The sequence below is a fragment of the Oncorhynchus keta genome, chromosome 14 (assembly GCF_023373465.1).
Source record: "Oncorhynchus keta strain PuntledgeMale-10-30-2019 chromosome 14, Oket_V2, whole genome shotgun sequence".
NCBI lineage: Eukaryota > Metazoa > Chordata > Actinopteri > Salmoniformes > Salmonidae > Oncorhynchus > Oncorhynchus keta.
Window position 1 is genome coordinate 67,909,646 of NC_068434.1, and position 23,548 is coordinate 67,933,193.

General features: G+C 43.0%; 1 protein-coding gene across 1 annotated transcript in view; it reads left to right on the forward strand.

Annotated features, from left to right (window-relative positions):
* Positions 1–3,692: 3,692 nt before the first annotated feature.
* Positions 3,693–23,548, forward strand: part of LOC118394310 (copine-7-like) — a 46,008-nt gene continuing 26,152 nt past the window's right edge. Inside the window, exons 1-4 of the mRNA XM_035787506.2 lie at positions 3,693–3,807; positions 5,531–6,170; positions 20,956–21,138; positions 21,401–21,475. Of these exons, the coding sequence (XP_035643399.2) occupies positions 5,997–6,170; positions 20,956–21,138; positions 21,401–21,475 (432 nt within the window). The 5' untranslated portion in view covers positions 3,693–3,807; positions 5,531–5,996. The remainder of the gene's footprint in view (positions 3,808–5,530; positions 6,171–20,955; positions 21,139–21,400; positions 21,476–23,548) is intronic.

Genomic DNA, 23,548 nt, shown 5'->3' on the forward strand with positions numbered 1-23,548 from the left:
TTGTCATTATGGGGTACTGTGTGTAGATTGAGGGGAACAAATAATTGAATTAATTCTAGAATTAGGCTGTAACCTAACAAAATGTGGAAAAAGTAAAGTGGTCTGAATACTTTCCTAAGGCACTGTACATTGACATTCGACCACCAATATGGTATTCTCATGCACCTGATACCTGCACTGTGAGTAATATCCTGGGGAAGAGATTATAACCACAGAAAAGGCAGAATCTGTGGGAACATAAGGACAGGGGCGATTGAAGTCTGACAGCATTGTTCCTATGCCCCTCTGCTAGAATGACTGCCACAGCATGATGTCTCAAAGTTACTTACATTTACATTTAAGTCATTTAGCAGACGCTCTTATCCAGAGCGAGTTACTTGAATGTCAACTGTAGCAATGTATGCTATAATAGCAATTATACAACCAATACACTGTAGCTTTTGACTATGTATAGGAAGGCAGCCTTGAGGTGTGTGGGCTTTACCTTAAAAATGAATGCAGTATTGTGCTTCTACACCTGCATTGCTTGCTGTTTGGGGTTTTAGGCTGGGTTTCTATACAACACTTTGTGACATCAGCTGAAGAATTGCTTTATACATTTGATTTGATATCAAATTGAATGTATTCTGGCTTTGTATGATGTCATGTCTCTTGATTTGCTCAGCAGTGTTCATGGGCGGAGGCGGGGAGGGCAGTGGAAGTATTAAGCAACGTCACATTTCCTCTGCTCCTGCACACTCTGTCAGCCACGACAACCTCTGACCTGAGCAGAATAAAAGATCAGGTGAGAACCGCACAAGATTCTGTCTCTACCAGGTGTGCTTTAATGTCTTCTGTTCTGATTATTTGCTTCAGATTGTGCTGCTGGTTGTTTATTCATGTTCTGACTGACTTTTTGAGTGTTTAAACTGTAAGATGATACAATCTGTTCAATGTAGCTTTGACTTAGTCTTTCCCAAAACATAATTTATTAGTGTTTATTTCTTGAATGTTCTCCCCTAGGCCTGTATCATGGCCTTAAAATCCAACAGGAATCAATTGAAAGGTTTATGACTGACAGCTTTCATATTAGGTCACTCAATGAATAGTGTTGAGGTAAGAGGATAGGCTTCGTTTCCAATTCACTGAGCCATATTTAGATCAACTAGATCACGTTAAAACAAAAGCACACCAAATAGATTAAGTGGAAATTAGAGCAACCATAGCCAGTATGGGAGCCTCTAGAATCAATGAAATATTGGGACTTTGCCCAAAAACCTACATGTAAGTCAATGTGTCTAAGAATATCTTAACACAGGGGACCTGCTGGGTGGAGGATTACATATGAAGTTACACAAACTCCTCACCAGTGCCTGCACAAATTCCATTTTCATGTTTTCCATTATTTTTGTTACCTGAATGGCTGGAATCATTAAAGTTGGTTGGTATGTAGTTCTCGTAATCAAAAGTAAAACAACATCATAATGTCTGCCTGGGAGCTGGAGTGGTATAAACAGCTAGATAGCAAGAGGACTCTTGATAAATATATGCTTAAGTACACAGGAAGTCCAGAGGGAGAGGCTTTAGTGTTGGCACAGCGGCAACAGATGGTTCTGCTTAAGAGCTACAGCATAATGGAGCTCAGGTGTATGGCCCAGGGCACTGTTGGGTCCTACTTGCAATGAATTCCCATCGAGTTCGAGACACAGGAGGTGAGAATCTAAGATGATAAGGTAACCATTCTTTAGGCTACAACTGCAGTTAACCCTCTTGCTACCGTGGCATCAAACCCCTGTCGTTGCCATATTAATTATTGTACTCGCGAGCTAATGCACATTTACTTATAAGAATTATAACACGCAGGAAATCAGTTGATCACCATCAGAAGGTCATAGGTCAATGAAACAGCACTATCTCTGTTTTATAGAGACAGAAAGCCTTGGAAGGGAGGATGTTTCCTGCTGCAGGGTTTGTTGATGTGATCATGATGAGGGACAAACAGCCCAGTAAAGCGAATAATTAAAATAGAGCCAAGCGTTTAGTCGAGTGCTGTTTGAATAAGTAGCTCTCTGCCCAATGCTGATTAGCCTCCCTATTCGCTGCCAATAGTCTTTATGGAGGCCTAGTTTTTATAAGGAGCAAGACCCCAAATGTGTACCTGTGGAGTGCTCCTTGACTGACCACCGGTCAAGGAGGTGAAATCAACAACAGAGGCCATAGGATGTATTACCACCATTGATGTTGTATCCTCGTTAGAGAACATTTGGAGAGGAATTGCTAAGTCAGACATTTTCTCTGCATCCCAGAATAGGCTTCATGCAGGCATATAGTGCACTTTAATTATTTTACCCAGCCTATTGTCATCCAAGTGGGAAGGCAGAAAGGATATGTGCTGTAGGTGGGACCCCCACCACTTATAATTGCTACAGTTAAGTGCTTTGAGAGGGAAATGTACACCTCTGAACACACTTCATTGTCAGCTGGAAAGCTATCATGTTATATAATTTTTAGCGAGTTCACAAAAACGATATGGGCCTTGTGGGTGGGCTGAAAAAGGCTTCATATGAAGAGAACAGAGTGTATGTGTGTGTGTCAAATTATTTTAAAACCTGCCCAACACTTGTTGATATTCAGATCATTATCGCATTAGCTATAGCCCTTTTATTGGTATTAAATAGTCTAAAACATGTAGGTGTGTGAGAGAGAGAGTGCATGGATGAAGGAGAGAGAGAGAGAGAGAGAGAGAGAGAGAGAGAGAGAGAGAGAGAGAGAGAGAGAGAGAGAGAGAGAGAGAGAGAGAGAGAGAGAGAGAGAGAGAGAGAGAGAGAGACAAAACATGTCCTGTTATTTACAAGAGTAGCACTGACTGCGATTAATCTCCATTGTTTCTCCATTAGAGCTCAGTGTCACTTAGGATCCTTAGCTGTCTGGCCAGCCACATCAGGGCGTTCACACGCAACATGTTGTGCCATCACCTGAGGATCTGTCTAATTAAATATCTGCTGTTTGACTGTCAAGTGTCTCCTCCTGTGTTTCCTGGGGTTGTAATTATTGAGCTCCGTTAAAGACAGCAGTCCTTTCAATGATACTAAAAGTCATATCTAGCCACTGGGAGTAATGTAGTTACATTGTGTCATACTAATAGGCCTATTACTGGAGGGAGAAACTATGTATCTCTTACTTGATGTAATTGAGTGAATATTTCTGGGTGGATTGCAGACACTTATTTTGCCTTTGAGCTGAGCAGATATGATCTGGCAACAAGGTACTATCTTGCAGTGTTTGATATGCAGCGACAAGCCAGTAATACAAATGCAAGCCATTGGAATTTCTTGTGGGGTGGAAAGCCTCACATTGTATGTGGACAGTATAATATGTAGCCCATTAGTGTTAAGGAAAACAACATTTGTGGTTGTATATTTGTAATGTGTATGCTTTTAATTGTCTGTTGGTCACTGTATTTTATTTTATCAATAGCAGATTAAATCAAAAGGCTAATCAACAAATGCATAAATGCTCTGGGGGTCAATTTTAGCTAATGCTCATGTGAATTGAGCAGAAAGGTGAGATGATTAGTGTGGAACAGCCGCCAAGAGAGTGTTCTTGTATCGCTATTGTGAACCGCTGTCGCACCTCTACGTCTCCCCCTAGCGGATTCTGGTGACATTGCGAGCTTTATCGGTGTCATTTGGCAGATCCACTCCCTCGCTCTGCTATCACACACCCCTTGCTTCTAACACTTTCCCTCCACTGTTCCTGAGTTTCGGAAATCAAGCAGTGTGTTGAAGGAAAGGTAACAACAAGTGTAAGTTCAGGGGACCACGTCAGGTAGGAACAAGCAGCAAGTGTTTGGATGTATTATTTTGAAGCATGTTATGCAAGTTTCTGAATGATTGAGGTAATCGAACAAAATAATGTTATTGCAGAGTATTTTTGGAATAGTATACGTTCATATTGTATTGTTATATCATTCATTGTGAAATTCTTGGATTCATTTAGAGGTTGTGGAGCTGCATTGATAAACGACCAGTTAAGCCAGTAATGTAGATCAGTTTATATATATTATGTGACGATAATTGAATGAATAAGGCAGTCGCGCTTCTCTCTGTCACCCTCAACAAATCATGCTATAGTTATCGTAGGAAATCATTTAGGTTGAGACCAAAGTTGAGAACAAAATCTGTATGAGTTGCTTAGTTGGATATAAGTCATGTCAATTACAATTGGACAAGTCTTGAGTAGTCATTTACCAAGCTTAGCTGTCTATAACTGACTCTCTACCAGATATAAGACAGATATATACTAGATAGACACAGTGTATATGAAATTCACGTGCTACGCCCGGTTTAACATGACCAGGGAAGGGTGTGTGCCCATGCAGTTGTTGGTTCATTGGTCAGACAACAGGCTGGAGACATATTGCTGTTCAATAATAGGTTATGAGAATCTCATCTCCACATTTGATTTTTTATCTGTAACATTTATAGATCAGCACTCTTATTTTTTGCATTTATGTTCCACCATCATATTATATGTCATTGCAATATATTGCAAAAATTATTATAAGAACATGGAACCAACTGAACGTTACAGGTGTTGGGCAGATTATTTCGAACTAATTACAACTCTCGGTTATTGGTTGTTTTATAGTAGCCAATAATCTCAATATGTGTTATATTTTACGAGTCATATGAGCCCTTATCATTTGTTCTTATTGTATCTAACTACCTCGTCAAACACTTATGATTGCTGCCAAGGGCGCCTGATCTAATGTAACATAATTGCTTCAACCGAGCCTCACCCCACTGGAGAGCAGCAGCCGAATGACTGAAGGTCGCTGTCCATTGGCGGTGGTGCTGAAATAGGGCAATGTGGACTCTTGCGCCTGGGCAGGCTTTGTCAATATTATACTTTTTTACTGAGTAGTAATTCACCTGTTATTATTCAATCACCTTCATAGCCTACCTCATATGCAAACTTCTTCTGGTCTGAACTTGGATTCTGTTACTATTTATTTGGGTATCTGTAATTTGCTCCTTTAAGATTAGGATGATGGTAAGGTTCAATCACATGTTGTTTGTGGATATATGCTATTTTGCAGATATTTAAAAGCCCAGTGCAGTCAAAAACGTGATTTCCCTGTGTTTTATATACATATTCACACTATGTTGGAATAATACTGTGAAATTTTGAAAATGATTATGCCATTTTAGTTCAAGAGCTGATTGACAAGACCGCCTGAAATGTCAACCTGTTTTGTTGGGATTGAGTTTTGGCCTGCCTGGTTACATCACCAGGCGGTAATTAGCCCAATAAGAAAGACAGTTCCAAACCTCTTTGCCAATAATAATCTAGTTTTCAGTTTTCCCCATTCAGACCACTCCCAGACAGTCCTAGCAAAATTATTGCTTGAGAAATTGCTCTTTGTTAAAAAAGTACTTTTGACCATTTTAATTGAAAACAATAGATACTTTATTGTGAGTCAGAAATGATTTGATAATGAGATAAAAACAGCTGCATTGGACCTTTAATTTGTGTTTTCTTTACATAGGTAGAGTACCTGTGTGGAGTTTGAAGAGAAGGATGATTGGGGGCACACACTTTTTTAACCCAGTTGTGATGCTCATGGACAACGTTTTCATGAAGAACACATGAAAACACACTTTGGCTGGTCCTGAATCGTAAATGACTCTCCACAGCTTTCTGGTCATCTAATCACGACTCCCCAACCTCCATCCAGCTTGGCCCACCCTGTCTGTTATCTCTGCAGACATTAAAGGACACCTGTCTTCATCTCAAATACAGACCTCTGCAAGAACTCTTTTCCCTTTTGTAACATTCACTACCAAGTCCAAGGATCCATTCTTCTCTTCTATGTATCTAACTCAGTGAGATTTCAGTGCCCCGCTCTATTTGATTCCCTTAGCCATCCCTAGTAGTTCCCATTACTCTGAGCTCTCGGCAGCACCCACCCTCTCTTGCTCCTTACTGGTTGACTCCTTGGGTCCTGAGCCAGGATGAATGACGTCCAGGATGCTACCTCTCCAGGGGCCGCTCTAGGTGGCCCTGTCGCCTGCGTCTCCAAAGTGGAGCTGCGTGTCGCCTGCAAGGCCCTGCTGGACCGAGACACCCTGAACAAGTCTGACCCATGTGTCATACTCATGGTGCAGAACCAGGGACAGTGGACAGAGGTGAGTAACCCCCATCCCCTGTATGTCCCCAACCTACTGGCCTGGTAAAGTCTTAACTAACATGGTTCGCTCCATAATGTACTGATTGTATGAACAATAAGCAATAGATGTTGATGCTAAAACAACTAAGCCTGTGAAGCGCAAACGCCAGTAATGAGCTGCATAAGTATCTCTATGATGTTGACATGTAACATTGGGTAGTATGACCCCAGTTTATTAAAATAACAATGATTCCATGTCTGACAGAGTTGGATAGCATGAGGTGAACCAGAGTGAGTGCTTGGTTCTACTGAATGGAAGGCATTGTCACCTTGCAGGATATAGCCGGCACAGTGGGAGGGGCAGCCTCTCTCCCCGCCCTCCATTTCTCCATATCAAAGCTGAGCCATATTTAGAGAAAAAAAGCATTATCTGGAACGGCAGCTTGAAGACAGGAGTGAGATTTAAGGAGTGAGCTGTTTGTGTGAACGTGTCAGACTGAGGATGAAATCTTAATCTTGCTCCCATTATTCCAACAGCTGGGTAGTGCACCAGATCACAGAGAACAAAGTAGAGCCAGGGAGAAGTGACATATCTGGTGCTGGCTTGGTGGTATTGTTGCCATCTTCTTTTCTTTTGAAATTTATTCTGATTTATAGAGTAGCTACCTGAAACTGAATTGAAATTCTCAAACAGATCACCGAGAACATTGTTCATAGGAGGAGGGACGGGGACAGGAAATCTTATTTTCATTTTTATGCTTCTTCCTCTACTCTCCGTATCTCTTTCTCACTATCTCATTCTATGTTGCCGGTCATAGTTTCTTGTCTGCCTTGGAATTACACTGGTACTCTATCTGTAATATGAGCTGGGGGTGTGTGAGTTATGAATAGCATATTTCCCATGATGCAGTGCTCCACTATATATGACTGATATTCTGTATATCTATAAGGCAGTTCGAATAAAGGTGGTTGCCAAAGAAATCCATCCATCTTTGTTCCTTCAGCCCATTGCTTTCCCATTTGAGATGGGATGATTTGCGAATGGATGATTTGAGATGGGATTCCAGCCTGGCACTGTTCCAGCCTGGTACTATTTTGAACAGAAATGCAATGGTTAATTGGATCAGTCTAAAACGTGCCATCTCAGTCTACAACTCAGTCATACACTGCTGCCAGAATCTAAACTGTGCCTAGATTCCTAAGTCATATATTGGCATTTCTCTTTAATTTCAAAGATTGAAAAAATGTAAATAAAAAAACATGTTTTTTCTTTGTATTATATTTGACCAGCTCTAATGTGTTATATTCTCCTACATTAATTTCACATTTCCACAAATTTCAAAGTGTTTCCTTTCAAATGGTATCAATATGCATATCCTTGCTTCAGGTCCTGAGCTACAAGCAGTTAGATTTGGGTGTCATTTTAGGCTAAACATTTTTTTTAAAAGGGTCCGATCCTTAAGAGGGAAGCCCTGCTCTTCCATAACATAGACTGACCAGGTGAATCCAGGTGAAAGCAATGAGCCCTTATTGATGTCACTCGTTAAATCCACTTCAATCAGTGTAGATGAAGGGGAGGAGACGGGTTAAAGACAATTGAGACATGGATTGTGTGCCATTCAGAGGGTGAATGGGCAAGACAAAATATTTAAGTGCCTTTGAATGGGGTATGGAACTGCAATGCTGCTGGGTTTTTTACGCTCAACAGTTGCCCGTGTGTATCAAGAATGGTCCACTGGCCTCCCGGGTGGCGCAGTGGTTAAGGGCGCAGTACTGCAGCGCCAGCTGTGTCGTAACCGGCCGCGACCGGGAGGTCCGTGGGGCGACGCACAATTGGCCTAGCGTCGTCCGGGTTAGGGAGGGCTTGGTCGGTGGGGATGTCCTTGTCTCATCGCGCACCAGCGACTCCTGTGGCGGGACGGGCGCAGTGCGCGCTAACCAAGGTTGCCAGCTGCACGGTGTTTCCTCCGACACATTGGTGCGGCTGGCTTCCGGGTTGGATGCGCGCTGTGTTAAGAAGCAGTACGGCTGGTTGGGTTGTGTATCGGAGGACGCATGACTTTCAAACTTCAGCTCTCCCGAGCCCGTATGGGAGTTGTAGCGATGAGACAAGATAGTAGCTACTACAACAACTGGAAACCACAAAATTAGGGAGAAAAAGGGGGTAAAATTTCAAAAAAGAATAGTCCACCACCCCAAAGGACATCCAGCCAACTTAACACACCTTTGGGAAGCATTGGAGTCAACATGGGTCAACATCCCTGTGAATTTGATTTATTTATCCTTATTTAACCAAGGTCTCTTTTAAAGATGACATAAATTAAAGAAAATAGACATGAATATAAAGACAAAATGCAGAAAGAAAAACCCGGTGATAAAAAACATCACATTCATCAGTAATACGGTCCTCAGTCAGCTTTCTGAATCGCCCTAGAGGCACCAAAACATCACATTCATCAGTAATACGGTCCTCAGTCAGCTTTCTGAATCGCCCTAGAGGCACCAAAACATCACATTCATCAGTAATACGGTCCTCAGTCAGCTTTCTGAATCGCCCTAGAGGCACCAAAACATCACATTCATCAGTAATACGGTCCTCCGTCAGCTTTCTGAATCGCCCTAGAGGCACCAAAACATCACATTCATCAGTAATACGGTCCTCAGTCAGCTTTCTGAATCGCCCTAGAGGCACCAAAACATCACATTCATCAGTAATACGGTCCTCAGTCAGCTTTCTGAATCGCCCTAGAGGCACCAAAACATCACATTCATCAGTAATACGGTCCTCCGTCAGCTTTCTGAATCGCCCTAGAGGCACCAAAACATCACATTCATCAGTAATACGGTCCTCAATCAGCTTTCTGAATCGCCCTAGAGGCACCAAAACATCACACTTAACAACATTTTGAAGATTGTTCCACAAATAAGGTGCAAGAAAGCTAAATCAGCTTTTAGTTAAGTCAGTAGAGACCAAAGACATTTCAAGAGTAAACCATCCCTGAGAAACCCTGTAGAGTCCATGCCCTGACAAATTGAGGCTGTTCTGAGGGCAGAAGAGGGTGCAACTCAATATCAGCAAGGTATTCTTAATGTTCCTCATTTTTGTACACTCAGTGTATGTTGCAATTAAGCCCCAATGTTTTCGCCTCTCCTCCAGGCATTGCCAGATAATGATTAACAGTGACAATGCCAAATCGTAGTGTGTTGAGATGGGAAGCATTTATTGAGGCCCAGTTAATGTATATGAATGAGAAATGTGTTCCGAGGCTTTGGCAATAATGACGCTTGGCTGATAGTGTTGAGCACACACTAATCAATTTGTCGCTGTGGTAATGCAATAAAACAACATTTCATGAGGAAATTAACCTGGGTTCTCTGCAAGCTGAGCATTTGAGTAGTTTACATAACTCCCCTAAATTCAGCTTGAGCATTAGGAGGTGATATAATTGATACAACCTAATGCTCCGAATAACCATATCATCCATGTCAGTGGAGAATGCATCTCAAATGGGAACGCAATGGGCTGAAGGTGGGCTGAAGGAACAAAGATGGATTTCTTTGGGAACCATCTATAATTCAAACTGCCTTATAGATATACAGAATATCAGTCATATATGGCGGACTTCAAATGAGTGAATTCGGCTATTTCAGAGGTATAAAATCATGCACACAGCCATGCAATCTCCATAGACAAACATTGGCAATACAATGGCCTTACTGAAGAGCTCAGTGACATTCAACGTGGCACAGTCATAGGATGCCACCTTTCCAACAGTCAGTTTGTCAAATTTCTGCCCTGCTAGAGCTGTCCCGGGCAACTGTAAGTGCTGTTATTGTGAAGTGGAAACTTCTAGGAGCAACAACGGCTCAGCCACAATTTGGTAGGCCATACAAGCTCACAGAACGGGACCTTCGAGTGCTGAAGCGTGTAAAGATCGTCTGTCCTCGGTTGACACACTCACTACCAAGTTTCAAACTGCCTCTGGAAGTAACGTCAGTACAATAACTGTTCTCTGGGAGCGTCAGGAAATGGGTTTCCATAGCTGAGCAGCCACACACAAGCGTAAGATCACCATGTGCAATGCCAGCGTAGGCTGGAATGGTGTAAAGCTCGTCGCCATTGGACTCTAGAGCAGTGGAAACACGTTCCCTGGAGTGATGAATCACGCTTCACCATCTGGCAGTCCGATGGACAAATCTGGATTTGGCAGATTCCAGGAGAAAGCTACCTGACCGAATGCATAGTGCCAACTGTAAAGTTTGGTGGAGGAGGAATAATGGTCTGTTTTTCATGGTTCAGGCTAGGATCTTTAGTCCAGTGAAGGGAAAATGTAATGCTTCAGCATACAATTATATTCTAGACGATTCAATTCAATTCAATTCAATTCAATTCAATTCAAGGGCTTTATTGGCATGGGAAACATGTGTTAACATTGCCAAAGCAAGTGAGGTAGACAACATACAAAGTGAATATATAAAGTGAAAAACAACAAAAATTAACAGTAAACATTACACATACAGAAGTTTCAAAACAGTAAAGACATTACAAATGTCATATTATATATATATATATACAATGTACAAATAGTTAAAGGACACAAGATAAAATGAATAAGCATAAATATGGGTTGTATTTACAATGGTGTTTGTTCTTCACTGGTTGCCCTTTTCTCGTGGCAACAGGTCACAAATATTGCTGCTGTGATGGCACACTGTGGAATTTCACCCAAAAGATATGGGAGTTTTTCAAAATTGGATTTGTTTTCGAATTCTTTGTGGATCTGTGTAATCTGGGGAAATATGTCTCTCTAATATGGTCATACATTGGGCAGGAGGTTAGGAAGTGCAGCTCAGTTTCCACCTCATTTTGTGGGCAGTGAGCACATAGCCTGTCTTTTCTTGAGAGCCATGTCTGCCTACGGCGGCCTTTCTCAATAGCAAGGCTATGCTCACTGAGTCTGTACATAGTCAAAGCTTTCCTTAATTTTGGGTCAGTCACAGTGGTCAGGCATTCTGCCGCTGTGTACTCTCTGTGTAGGGCCAAATAGCATTCTAGTTTGCTCTGTTTTTTTGTTAATTCTTTCCAATGTGTTAAGTAATTATCTTTTTGTTTTCTCATGATTTGGTTGGGTCTAATTGTGCTGTTGTCCTGGGGCTCTGTAGGGTGTGTTTGTGTTTGTGTTTGTGAACAGAGCCCCAGGACCAGCTTGCCTAGGGGACTCTTCTCCAGGTTCATCTCTCTGTAGGTGATGGCTTGGTTATGGAAGGTTTGTGAATCGCTTCCTTTTAGGTGGTTGTAGAATTTAACGGCTCTTTTCTGGATTTTGATAATTAGTGGGTATCGGCCTAATTCTGCTCTGCATGCATTATTTGGTGTTTTACGTTGTACACTGAGGATATTTTTGCAGAATTCTGCGTGCAGAGTCTCAATTTGGTGTTTGTCCCATTTTGTGAAGTCTTGGTTGGTGAGCGGACTCCAGACCTCACAACCATATAGGGCAATGGGCTCTATGACTGATTCAAGTATTTTTAGCCAAATCCTAATTGGTATGTTGAAATGTATGTTTCTTTTGATGGCATAGAATGCCCTTCTTGCCTTGTCTCTCAGATCGTTCACAGCTTTGTGGAAGTTACCTGTGGCGCTGATGTTTAGGCCAAGGTATGTATAGTTTTGTGTGTGCTTTAGGGCAACAGTGTCTAGATGGAATTTGTATTTGTGGTCCTGGTGACTGGACCTTTTTTGGAACACCATTATTTTGGTCTTACTGAGATTTACTGTCAGGGCCCAGGTCTGATAGAATCTGTGCATAAGATCTAGGTGCTGCTGTAGGCCCTCCTTGGTTGGTGACAGAAGCACCAGATCATCAGCAAACAGCAGAAATTTGACTTCGGATTCTAGCAGGGGGAGGCCGGGTGCTGCAGACTTTTCTAGTGCCCGCGCCAATTCGTTGATATATATGTTGAAGAGGGTGGGGCTTAAGCTGCATCCCTGTCTAACCCCACGACCCTGTGTGAAGAAATGTGTGTGTTTTTTGCCAATTTTAACCGCACACTTGTTGTTTGTGTACATGGATTTTATAATGTCGTATGTTTTACCCCCAACACCACTTTCCATCAGTTTGTATAGCAGACCCTCATGCCAGATTGAGTCGAAGGCTTTTTTGAAATCAACAAAGCATGAGAAGACTTTGCCTTTGTTTTGGTTTGTTTGGTTGTCAATTAGGGTGTGCAGGGTGAATACATGGTCTGTTGTACGGTAATTTGGTAAAAAGCCAATTTGACATTTGCTCAGTACATTGTTTTCATTGAGGAAATGTACGAGTCTGCTGTTAATAATAATGCAGAGGATTTTCCCAAGGTTACTGTTGACACATATTCCACGGGGGTTATTGGGGTCAAATTTGTCTCCACTTTTGTGGATTGGGGTGATCAGTCCTTGGTTCCAAATATTGGGGAAGATGCCAGAGCTAAGTATGATGTTAAAGAGTTTTAGTATAGCCAATTGGAATTTGTTGTCTGTATATTTGATCATTTCATTGAGGATACCATCGACACCACAGGCCTTTTTGGGTTGAAGGGTTTTTATTTTGTCCTGTAACTCATTCAATGTAATTGGAGAATCCAGTGGGTTCTGGTAGTCTTTAATAGTTGATTCTAAGATCTGTATTTGATCATGTATATGTTTTTGCTCTTTGTTCTTTATTATAGAACCAAAAAGATTGGAGAAGTGGTTTACCCATACATCTCCATTTTGGATAGATAATTCTTCGTGTTGTTGTTTGTTTAGTGTTTTTCAATTTTCCCAGAAGTGGTTAGAGTCTATGGATTCTTCAATTGCATTGAGCTGATTCCTGACATGCTGTTCCTTCTTTTTCCGTAGTGTATTTCTGTATTGTTTTAGTGATTCACCATAGTGAAGGCGTAGACTCAGGTTTTCCGGGTCTCTATGTTTTTGGTTGGACAGGTTTCTCAATTTCTTTCTTAGATTTTTGCATTCTTCATCAAACCATTTGTCATTATTGTTAATTTTCTTCGGTTTTATATTTGAGATTTTTAGATTTGATAGGGAAGCTGAGAGGTCAAATATACTGTTAAGATTTTCTACTGCCAGGTTTACACCTTCACTATTACAGTGGAACGTTTTACCCAGGAAATTGTCTAAAAGGGATTGAATTTGTTGTTGCCTAATTGTTTTTTGGTAGGTTTCCAAACTGCATTCCTTCCATCTATAGCATTTCTTAATGTTACTCAGTTCCTTTGGCTTTGATGCCTTATGATTGAGTATTGCTCTGTTTAAGTAGACTGTGATTTTGCTGTGGTCTGATAGGGCTGTCAGTGGGCTGACTGTGAACGCTCTGAGAGATTCTGGGTTGAGGTCAGTGATAAAGTAGTCTACAGTACTACTGCCAAGAGATGAGCTATAGGTGTACCTACCATAGGAGTCCCCTCGAAGCCTACCGTTGACTATGTACATACCCAGCGTGCGACAGAGCTGCAGGAGTTGTGACCCATTTTTGTTGGTTATGTTGTCATAGTTGTGCCTAGGGGGGCATATGTGGGAGGGGATGCTGTCACCTCCAGGCAGATGTTTGTCCCCCTGTGTGCTGAGGGTGTCAGGTTCTTGTCCGGTTCTGGCATTTAGGTCGCCACAGACTAGTACATGTCCCTGGGCCTGGAAATGATTGATTTCGCCCTCCAGGATGGAGAAGCTGTCTTCATTAAAATATGGGGATTCTAGTGGGGGATATAGGTAGCACACAGGAGGACATTTTTCTCTGTTAGGATAATTTCCTTTTGAATTTCTAGCCAAATGTAGAATGTTCCTGTTTTGATTAATTTAATGGAGTGAGTTAGGTCTGCTCTATACCAAATTAGCATACCCCCTGAGTCCCTTCCCTGTTTCACACCTGGTAGTTTGGTGGATGGGACTACCAGCTCTCTGTAACCTAGAGGGCAACCAGTGGGTCTGTCTCCTCTATACCAGGTTTCTTGCAGGATGACAATGTCTGTGTTACCGATTTCTTTGGTGAAGTCCGGGTTTCTGCTCTTCAGGCCAAAGGCAGATGACCTCAGGCCTTGGATATTCCAGGATGATATAATGAATGCTTTTTGTTCCATAGAGTGTCCAATGTTGTTGGTCGTGGTTTGGCCTCAGGCCAGTAAGTGTGAGCAGAGCCTGCTGAGCATCTGGTACATGCCATTGGCTTGGGCGAGTGTGAGAGTGGGGGTTGGGACTGTTTGCCCGCTCACTACCTGGGCGTATGTGTGGCTTCCATGTTGAGGCCCTCTTTGCGGGGGTGGGGTGCATGGGGTGGGCAGGAGTGGCATAGGTCTGATCTGAGGGGGCCTAAATGGGGTGTGGGCATGGTTGACGTGGGGGGTGTTGATTGGTTGGGGTGGGGGTGTGGATGTGTCTGGGTGTGCGGTGGTCTGGATGTAATTCCTCTTGGCGTGGGTCCTCTATGTGTAGGTCCAGGGGGAGGTCTGGGAGGGTGTCTCGCCGGTCTGGGCGGGGTGTCTATTGATCTGTTGCCCCTGTGTGAAGTGTTGGGGATACGTTTGAGAGCGATGTCCTTTAGAGTTCGGGCAAAGGTGGGCACTGCTGCCTTGTAGAGGTGGACCTGGTCATAGAGGCTGTTCAAGTCCAGGGTGGAGTGGTGGGCCAGGAAAACATTTGGTTTTGAGGCACAGTCACAGGAAATACTTGCATTTACCCGCTGTATTGTGGCAGGGTGGAAGTCTTTTCGTGGTAGCAGGGTGGAGATAACCACTTGTGCGTTGGGGAAAGTAGAAGAAGCCTTTTCAATCACTCCCTTCAGTGCTGTGGCCACTCTTTCTTGCTGTGCTCTCAGGTCGTTTGTGCCTGTGTGTATTATTATGTGGCTGCGTGACCCTAGTTTGGCCTCAGACAGAAGGTCTAGGGCGCGCTGGGTGTTTGGACACCAGAGTTTAGACACACTGTGTTTGGGAAAAAGGTTTTTTTCTTCTATATATTTCCCATAAGTAGTACAATCTGTGTCTTGTGTTTGTCCTCAGTGGGTGTGGGGGGGTTGTCAGAAGGGCTATCAGGCAGGCTGACAGGGGGTGCTCAGAGGAGGTGAGAGCCGCTGGGCTATGCGATTCTATGCTTCCAACTTTGTGGCAACAGTTTGGGGAAGGCCCTTTCCTGTTTCAGCATGACAATACCCCCATGCACAAAGCGAGGTCCATACAGAAATGGTTTCTCGAGATCAGTGGGGAAGAACTTGACTTGCCTGCATAGAGCCCTGACCTCAACCCCATTGAACACCTTTGGGATGAATTGGAATGCCCACTGCGAGCCAGGCCTGATCGCTCAACATCAGTGCCTGACCTCACTAGCAAGTCCCCAACACAATGTTCCAACATCTAGTGGAAAGCCTTCCCAGAAGAGTGGAGGCTGTTATAGCAGTAGTGGGGGGACCAACTCCATATTATGCCAATGATTTTGGAATGAGATGTTCGACGAGCAGGTGTCCACATACACTGCATGACTAAAAGTATCTTAACCAGAAGCGGTGCGTGGGTAAAATCATTGGGGAAGCCAAGGCAGATAAAATCCTTATTACAACCTGTGCTGTGATAATTGTGTTGTTTTCTCTATAACCTGTTAGTTTGCTTGCCTTGCAACTGTGATATATAGGCCTAAGGCAGAGACAATAAGCAAACACAGTGGCAGGACAAATTCAACCACACCTTTGTTTCACCACAAAACCAGAGAGCAACATCTGTCCGGTGAAGTCCACAGAACATATTGCATGTAACAAAAGTTACATGACCTACAGCATGGTCAAGAAAGTTCATGTTTCTGACATTTTCAGACTACTAAACAACTACAATTTAGAACCACAGAGAGGTACTGCAAGTCGCAAAGAAAACAGGAGCTGCCGCCACTATTCCAGCACCATTTCAACTTCAGCATTTCAACATCATCAAATCACCTATGCATAGTCTAATACAGTGACAACTAAAAGATAGCAAAAACTATTTAGTCCAATCTATGTAAGGTACATATGACGTGGCTGTCCATGGTTCTGATTTATTTGTGTGTGTGTGTGTGTGTGTGTGTGTGTGTGTGTGTGTGTGTGTGTGTGTGTGTGTGTGTGTGTGTGTGTGTGTGTGTGTGTGTGTGTGTGTGTGTGTGTGTGTGTGTGTGTGTGTGTGTGTGTGTGTGTGTGTGTGAAAGTATTTGATGTTGACTAAGTTGTCTATGACTGTCATACAGTACATTCTTATTTTTTTGTTGTCCTAGTCTACCTGGCTAAAATAATTGGCGCTAGCCCAACTTCCTTTCATGGGCAATGTTAGCCTTCTACATTTAGCTACATATTGAACTTCCATCCTCTCAGTCCAGGGGCACATTGTAGTTTATGGTTGGTTCAGAATTGCCTTTATAATCATTGGCCAGTACAGAGAACTAAGTAAAACCACAAGTCCAAATCCCTATCTCCATCTAATTTAGGAAAGGGGCAATTTTAGCTAGCTAGCTAGCCACCGGAAGACAACAACAAAATGAGATGCAACAATTCAAGTTGTTTCTATAGATGCCGTATTTCTCTATGATAGGACTGAAGCCAAATCCAGACTGGCTTCCCTTGACACTTTATTTTGGTACGCCAGGACCATTCACAGTTGAGCTCAATTCTGATTGGCTATTATTTTATACTTTATACTTTTAGACCAAACGCTTGCTGGTTTCCCTTGCGTTCAATGCTATGGGTGGCAGCAATATCGTACTCTTTATGACCAGACCGCATCAAATAGATGGCCTACACATACAGAGACAGAGGGGCGCTGTTTCTCTCGCTCTGATGCTTTCTCCGGTGAGATACAGTCAGCCTCTTGCGAATTGAAGGTCAATTATGAAAACACATAGAGACGAAAGATGCATTATTTTATGTTTTTTTCTTGGTAAATGATTTGGGAAAGCCTGGCTTCCTTTAGCATCCACCAATACATGCCACTGATCTTAACCATATCAGTGCTGTTGATATACAGTGGCTGAAGCCACTTCATGGTTTTACTACAGATAGAATTCAGCAAAACAGAGAGCTGTGTCGAGATAGTTGGGCTGGGGAAGAGGCCTTTGAATGAACACTCCCTTGGGATACGATGTCTTGTACTACTCTGTATTTGAGTCTTTGGTGGCCCACTCCTTTGCTCTCATCCGTCTGAACAGGGAAGCAACATTGTCATGCAAATCATTTGCTCATCCTGCCGAAGGCTGAGAGCGGGTAGCTAAATCCACACAGATCTCGCTTCTCTCTCTCCTGCCGAACGAATGCAGCACATTATTTATACATTTGATTCAATATTCTGCCCATATGAATGAATGTATATACAATATTCTGCCACCAGCCAGCCGTCGTTCCCCAGCCAATCACGCACATGTGGCGGGTGTGCAGACGAAAGACATGCCGACAAAGGAAGGCGTCTGCAGCGGTGCTTCCATGGACACAAGGGAACAAAAAAAACTCATACATTTTAGTTGAAGATGTGATTATACTTATTTTATAAAAGTTAGGTATCAAGAAATCGACTCACATTTTTCCTCTCTGAATCCCCCTCCACCTGTAGCGGTTTTGCATTCTAGTGTTTGTCACTGATACCACCTTCCCTGTATGAACATGAGTTAATGAGAGTCCTCTGTTCTCTGTTGGGTAAAAAAACATGGTCAAATCATGACATCAGTTATCTTCAGGTCGGGAAGTCGTAGCTCTATAAAGATGCGAGTTTCCCACTTGGAATTCCGAGTTGGATGACCGTTCAATTTATCCCAGTTGTTCACAGTTGTTTTGAACACGGCATTACACCCCTACTCTTACGATAAGTGCCATAGAAGTTTTTTATGCCCACAGAGAGACAAGACACCCATTTTAAAATCCCATCTGAAAGACCCTACTCAGTGCAATATCCCCTTCACTGCCCTGGGGCATAGATCCCTACAGTGAGGGTGTCATAATACCCATAAAATCTAGCGGTCAAACAGGGAAATGGTTCCAATCATTTTTCCACCATACATTTTTCCCATAGTGAATTTTAGAATAAGGGCTGTGTTTCGTATAGGCTTACCCTGGCGGGACTTTTTGATAACCATGTAAATCTCTCTCAGACAAGGTGACTTATAATAATATTATAATAATAGTCTCTATTTACTCTCAGATTCGAAAATCCTAATTAGCATGAAAGTAGGCAAGACTACAAATCCAAGCTCCTGCACGTCATCTCTAGCTGACACCTTTGCTAACAGGTATTGTGTCAATTTAAAACTTGCCCAAGACAGTTCACAGAATTGTCAATTTAAAGACATTTTGGCAAGTTATTAATTCCTAAATTTAGCTAACATTAGATATGTGTTTCTGATTTAACCAGGCAAGTCAGTTAAGAACAAATTCTTATTTACAATGACGACCTACCCCTGCCAAACCCTCACGACACTGGGCCAATTGTGAGCCACCTTACGGCCGGTTGTGATACAGCCTGGGATCGAACCCGGGTCTGTAGTGACACCTCTAGCACTGCGATGCAGTGCCTTAGACTGCTGCACCACCCCAAATGATTCTTACATTTACCTCGATTAGGCAGTCTCGTCCAGATCATCATTGCATTTGTAGTATTTCATGATAGCCACATTAGCAGCTAAATAGCATTTCATTTTGTGGAGGTATATACAGGCAAATATATTGATAAAAGTCACACGGTTATCAAAACGTCTCGCCAGGGTAATCCTACACCAGACACAGCCCTTATTTTAAGTATTTCTAAAATCACCTATGGGAAAAACAATTGGAACCCTTTTCTTGTTGGTCCGCTAGGCTTTACGACTCATACTGTGGTACTCTATTGGGAGCTCCTTTGGCCACAGTGCCCCCTACTGGCCCTCCAACCTCACTTCCAGCAGCATCTGGTCTCCCATTCTGGACCGACTCTGCTGGCAAGTAGGAGAGAGGGAGCTGACTCCCTGGGACCTCAGAGATCCCTCCATACATCGGACAGTCACAACTCTGTAGACTCCCCCCTCCCAGATGAATGGGCATCACAGGGGTAGACATCACACAGACACAGCCCTTCCTCTGTGGCTCTGGGTAGCTTTCTTCACACACGGAAACGAACTTGTCCGTGTTCACAAATATGTCCAACCAGATAGCACAGGAAGAGATGGAGAGAGATAAAGACTGAGAGAGATGGAGAGAGAGAATAAGAGAAACAGTGAGAGGAGGAGGCCTAGAGAGTCTAATTAAAACATGTCTCAGCTGTTATCTCCTGAGAAATTAACCACTCGTACTGTTTGCAGGGTCTGTAATGAATAACAAGTCAACCCACCCCCATTCCTCAGGTCACCTGTATCAGTATACATAATAACATTCTCTTTAACACTCTTGAGGTGTCGTTAATTAGGACTGGCAGACTAAACACTTTATTCCACAGTGATTGTCAGTGAGAAAAGGTGCATGCTTTCTCTGTTGCTTCTCATCAACCATTGTGAGTGTGTGTGTATGTGCGTGTGTGTGTGTCTGTGTGTGTTCTCGTCAGCTCAAGGCCAACAGCATGAGGCAAAGCAGTAGGATTAACTCCTGAATATCTGAATGTTAACGTGGACGTGCATGTGCATGTGTGTACTATAATGTGTCATGTATGTTCATGGAGTTTGGTGTGTGGGGCCCATGTTGACTCTGACTTTAGAGAGCTTTGACAAAGCTGCTGATCAGGGAGCTTCATTCTTGATTTGCGCTCTATGGACAGGTGGGATTTGGCTCGGCTATTGTAAGGTTGTTAGCGAGATTGATGGCTAGGCCTGTATTGAGATTGATGGCAATCTCTAGACTATTTATTTTTTAGATCAAACTATGGAGATTATGTCAATTTGCCTTTTTCATATTTAACTATCTGTGTTTGACGACTTTCTGACTTTATCGTCTGTTTTACCATCACAACTTTTTTCTCAAATTAAAAGAAATGGAAGATGAGTAAAACATTTATGGCATTTTAAGTTTCTACCAAATGCCTCAGGCTTGAATTATTTTTCAATATGCCTTTTCAATAACTCCAGTTTGAAATCCATTGATTCACTTAAACCATGGTTCAAACACAGCTTTTTAGGTCACTTTAATTTACTGATAGCATCTTTAGGGGGCACATATGCTTTTGATGATGAGTTGACTCCACTCAGAATACCTAGTTTGGAGAAAAATGACCAATCATTTATCTGGTACTGGACATAATTGGATGCTGGATGCTACTGGATGGGACATCATTTGTCTGGGTGCTAGATGGGTACACTCTGGCTGGGTTTACATAGGCAGCCAAATTCTGATATTTTACCCAATTATTGGCAAAAGAGCTGATCTGATTGGTCAAAGATCAGAATCGGGCTGCCTGCGTAAACACAGCCTCTGTGCTCCACTGAAAGCAGGTGGCAATGTGGAGAGTTCAGGCATGAAACAGGTGTATTAGATAAACAGGTGTATGTCCAAGCATGGCAATGGATGAGTTGTGTGTTTGCTGAGCTCTCAGCCCACTAAAATCCTCTCTGCTGTCACTGTCTATTTGGCTCTAGTTCCTGCATTCCCATGTGCCCATGAATGCATCACCATGTCCCATACATTAATTAGCATTGCAAATGAACTGATACAATGTACATTGCATATAAAACTGCACTTTTCATGTTTAATTGGTAGGAAGCTCTCATTAGAGAGTTGAGTTGGAGGTCCGAGTTTCTCCAGTAATATCCAACAACGTGTCCACATTCTAACGCTGTGCCTTTTTCTCCCCTCTTGTCTCTTCAGCTTGACAGGACAGAGGTGATCAAGAGCAACCTGCACCCGGTCTTTGCCAAGGTCTTCACCCTGGACTATTACTTTGAGGAAGTGCAGAAGCTGCGGTTCGAGGTCTACGACATCCATGGCACCCACAGTATTGGCGCCCGCGACGACGACTTCCTGGGTGGAGTGGAGTGTACGCTCGGCCAGGTCCTGTACTGAATGTCTGACCCTTTCACTCAGTTATCCAATGTGCCATTTCTTATGTCTAATCAAATCACTCACCACACATAAACTGAATGGAACAGTGTGCCGAGTTGCTGCTCACCAACAACAGAGGTCAGAGGGGAAAGGTTAGAGGTCACCAGTCCTCGTCACACTGCTCTCAAACTGCTTTCGTACTAATTGTCCGGTAATACTTCTCACTGCTTCATTAGTCACCAGTCATTCATAGTTTTCCTGTGTTCCACAGATTGTAGCCCAGAAGAAGATGGTGAAGCCTTTATTCCTAAAGTATGCAAAGTACGCTGGGAAATCCGCCATCACGGTAGGTTCCCCCTACTCATCACCCTATTGATCTCGCTCACCATTGGCTCACTGTTGCAGTAACAGTGGCAAGCAAAATCAAATGCAATCACTTGTTAAATCAATTCAAGCAAGTAGATGATGTGAATCCTGTGATGTAAGGATGCTTCTCTGTACAAAGAATCATGACTCATATACAATATCTGTCATGACAAAGAGAGGGGGACGTTAAAGCACAGTGTTGTTTCAGTTGGATGGTCTCAACACCATCTGCCAGGCCAACATTACATTTCCATACAAAAGGGAACAACGCAGAGAAACTGTGTTTAACAAGCCTGCAGATCTGACCTTTAGTGGAGTGGGAGGAAGAGTCAGCGTTCCTCACTGCTCCTGTTAAGTCAGAGGTGCAGAGTCTGTGATCTCTGTGCCTTCTTATACTGCAGAGATGAGAGGAGAAAAGAGAAGGAGTTTTAACCAAGGAGTGAATCCGATGTCAACGACAGACCTTTTGCCTTATTGAGACCTTTCTTTATTGATTGTCCCCTAACAAACTATGCATAAATTGCCCTTGGAGAGAAGGGCTGAGAATGAGTTGCTTGTGATGGAAATGGCCAAAGTACAGATGGAATTTGAAGATCTTTCCCTTCGGGCTAGTGTTGCCATTATGGCCATTGATTGGGTGCGATCACATGACGGCAGCTTGCTGTGAGGTGGTTATGGGGGATATAATGGGTTTGTTTAAGCACAGTTCTGTAGCAGTGTGGGCTTAATGCATTCTAGTGAATTAGTGCTAACCTGTGTCATGGTGTTTCTGAAAATGGCTTTTCCTGATATGATAATGGGCCTGGGCTTTGTCAGGTCTGTCCGTGAGATGGATCCCAATGACATGGTGTCTGCCTGTAATGTGCCTGCAGGCTAATCTGGAAGGTGGCAGAACAACAGACAACTGTTGTGTTTTGTGTGAAAAATCCCTCCCCAGTCTTTGTAACACATCTCTCAGATATGCATATGGGGATATGGGATGTGGAGAACAGTTGATAAAATGGTAGGGATTAAGGTACCGTTGTATGCCGTTACCGTGGCTCCCACTGGCAAGCATCACATTACAATGGTCTTCTGACTGGAACGTTCATTGCCGGGCCATAATCCCACACACAATACACATTATGCCTACACAACACTCACCAGGACAATGGCACCATGATATGAGATACAATAAATCATATTCATCCAAGATGCATACTGTACGTACAGAACGCTTGACCAGCTGCTGATACGACACATACACCAAGTGTTATAGCTTTGCTGTGTTGTATTATTGATAAGCTGAGAGACCCATAGAGTTTGTTACTGGACCATTGCCACACTTCTGTCTGAATGACAGAAACCATACACTTTACTGTAGAAATGTTCTTGTTGTTTTGAGTCAACAGATGTTGTTCATTATTGTAGTAGTCGTGCATTTTAACACAGATAAAGTCCTGTTAGATAGACAGCACTTTATTCACTGGCTTACCGGCGTATAATGACACGTATTTAGGAGGTGAGGGGCAGTAAAGGGCCAATACAATTTGTCCTAATGTGTTGAGATGACTTGTAACCTTCTAATTGTTCATCAGGAGTGGTTCTGAAGGTGAGCAGCACTCACTGTAATGGGCTCATTGTCGTGATCTGGAACTCTTTGGGCTCTGGCCACACCATTAGCTATGCAACACTGTGTCCCCTTTTAGTGTCTCCTTTTAGAGTGCTCCCTTCTCCCTAAGTTCCTCTCCCCTCTCATCTCTCCTTTCTCCCCTCTCATCTCTCCTTTCTCCCCTCTCCCCTCTCCCCTTTCCCCTCTCATCTCTCCTTTCTCCCCTCTCCCCTCTCATCTCTCCTTTCTCCCCTCTCCCCTCTCCCCTCTCCCCTTTCCCCTCTCCTTTCTCCCCTTTCCCCTCTCATCTCTCCTTTCTCCCCTCTCCCCTCTCCCCTCTCATCTCTCATTTATCCCCTCTACCTCTATTCGATTCAAAGGGGCTTCATTGGCATGGGAAACTTGTTTACATTGCCAAAGCAAGTGAAATAAACAATAAACAAAAGTGAGAAGACACATAAC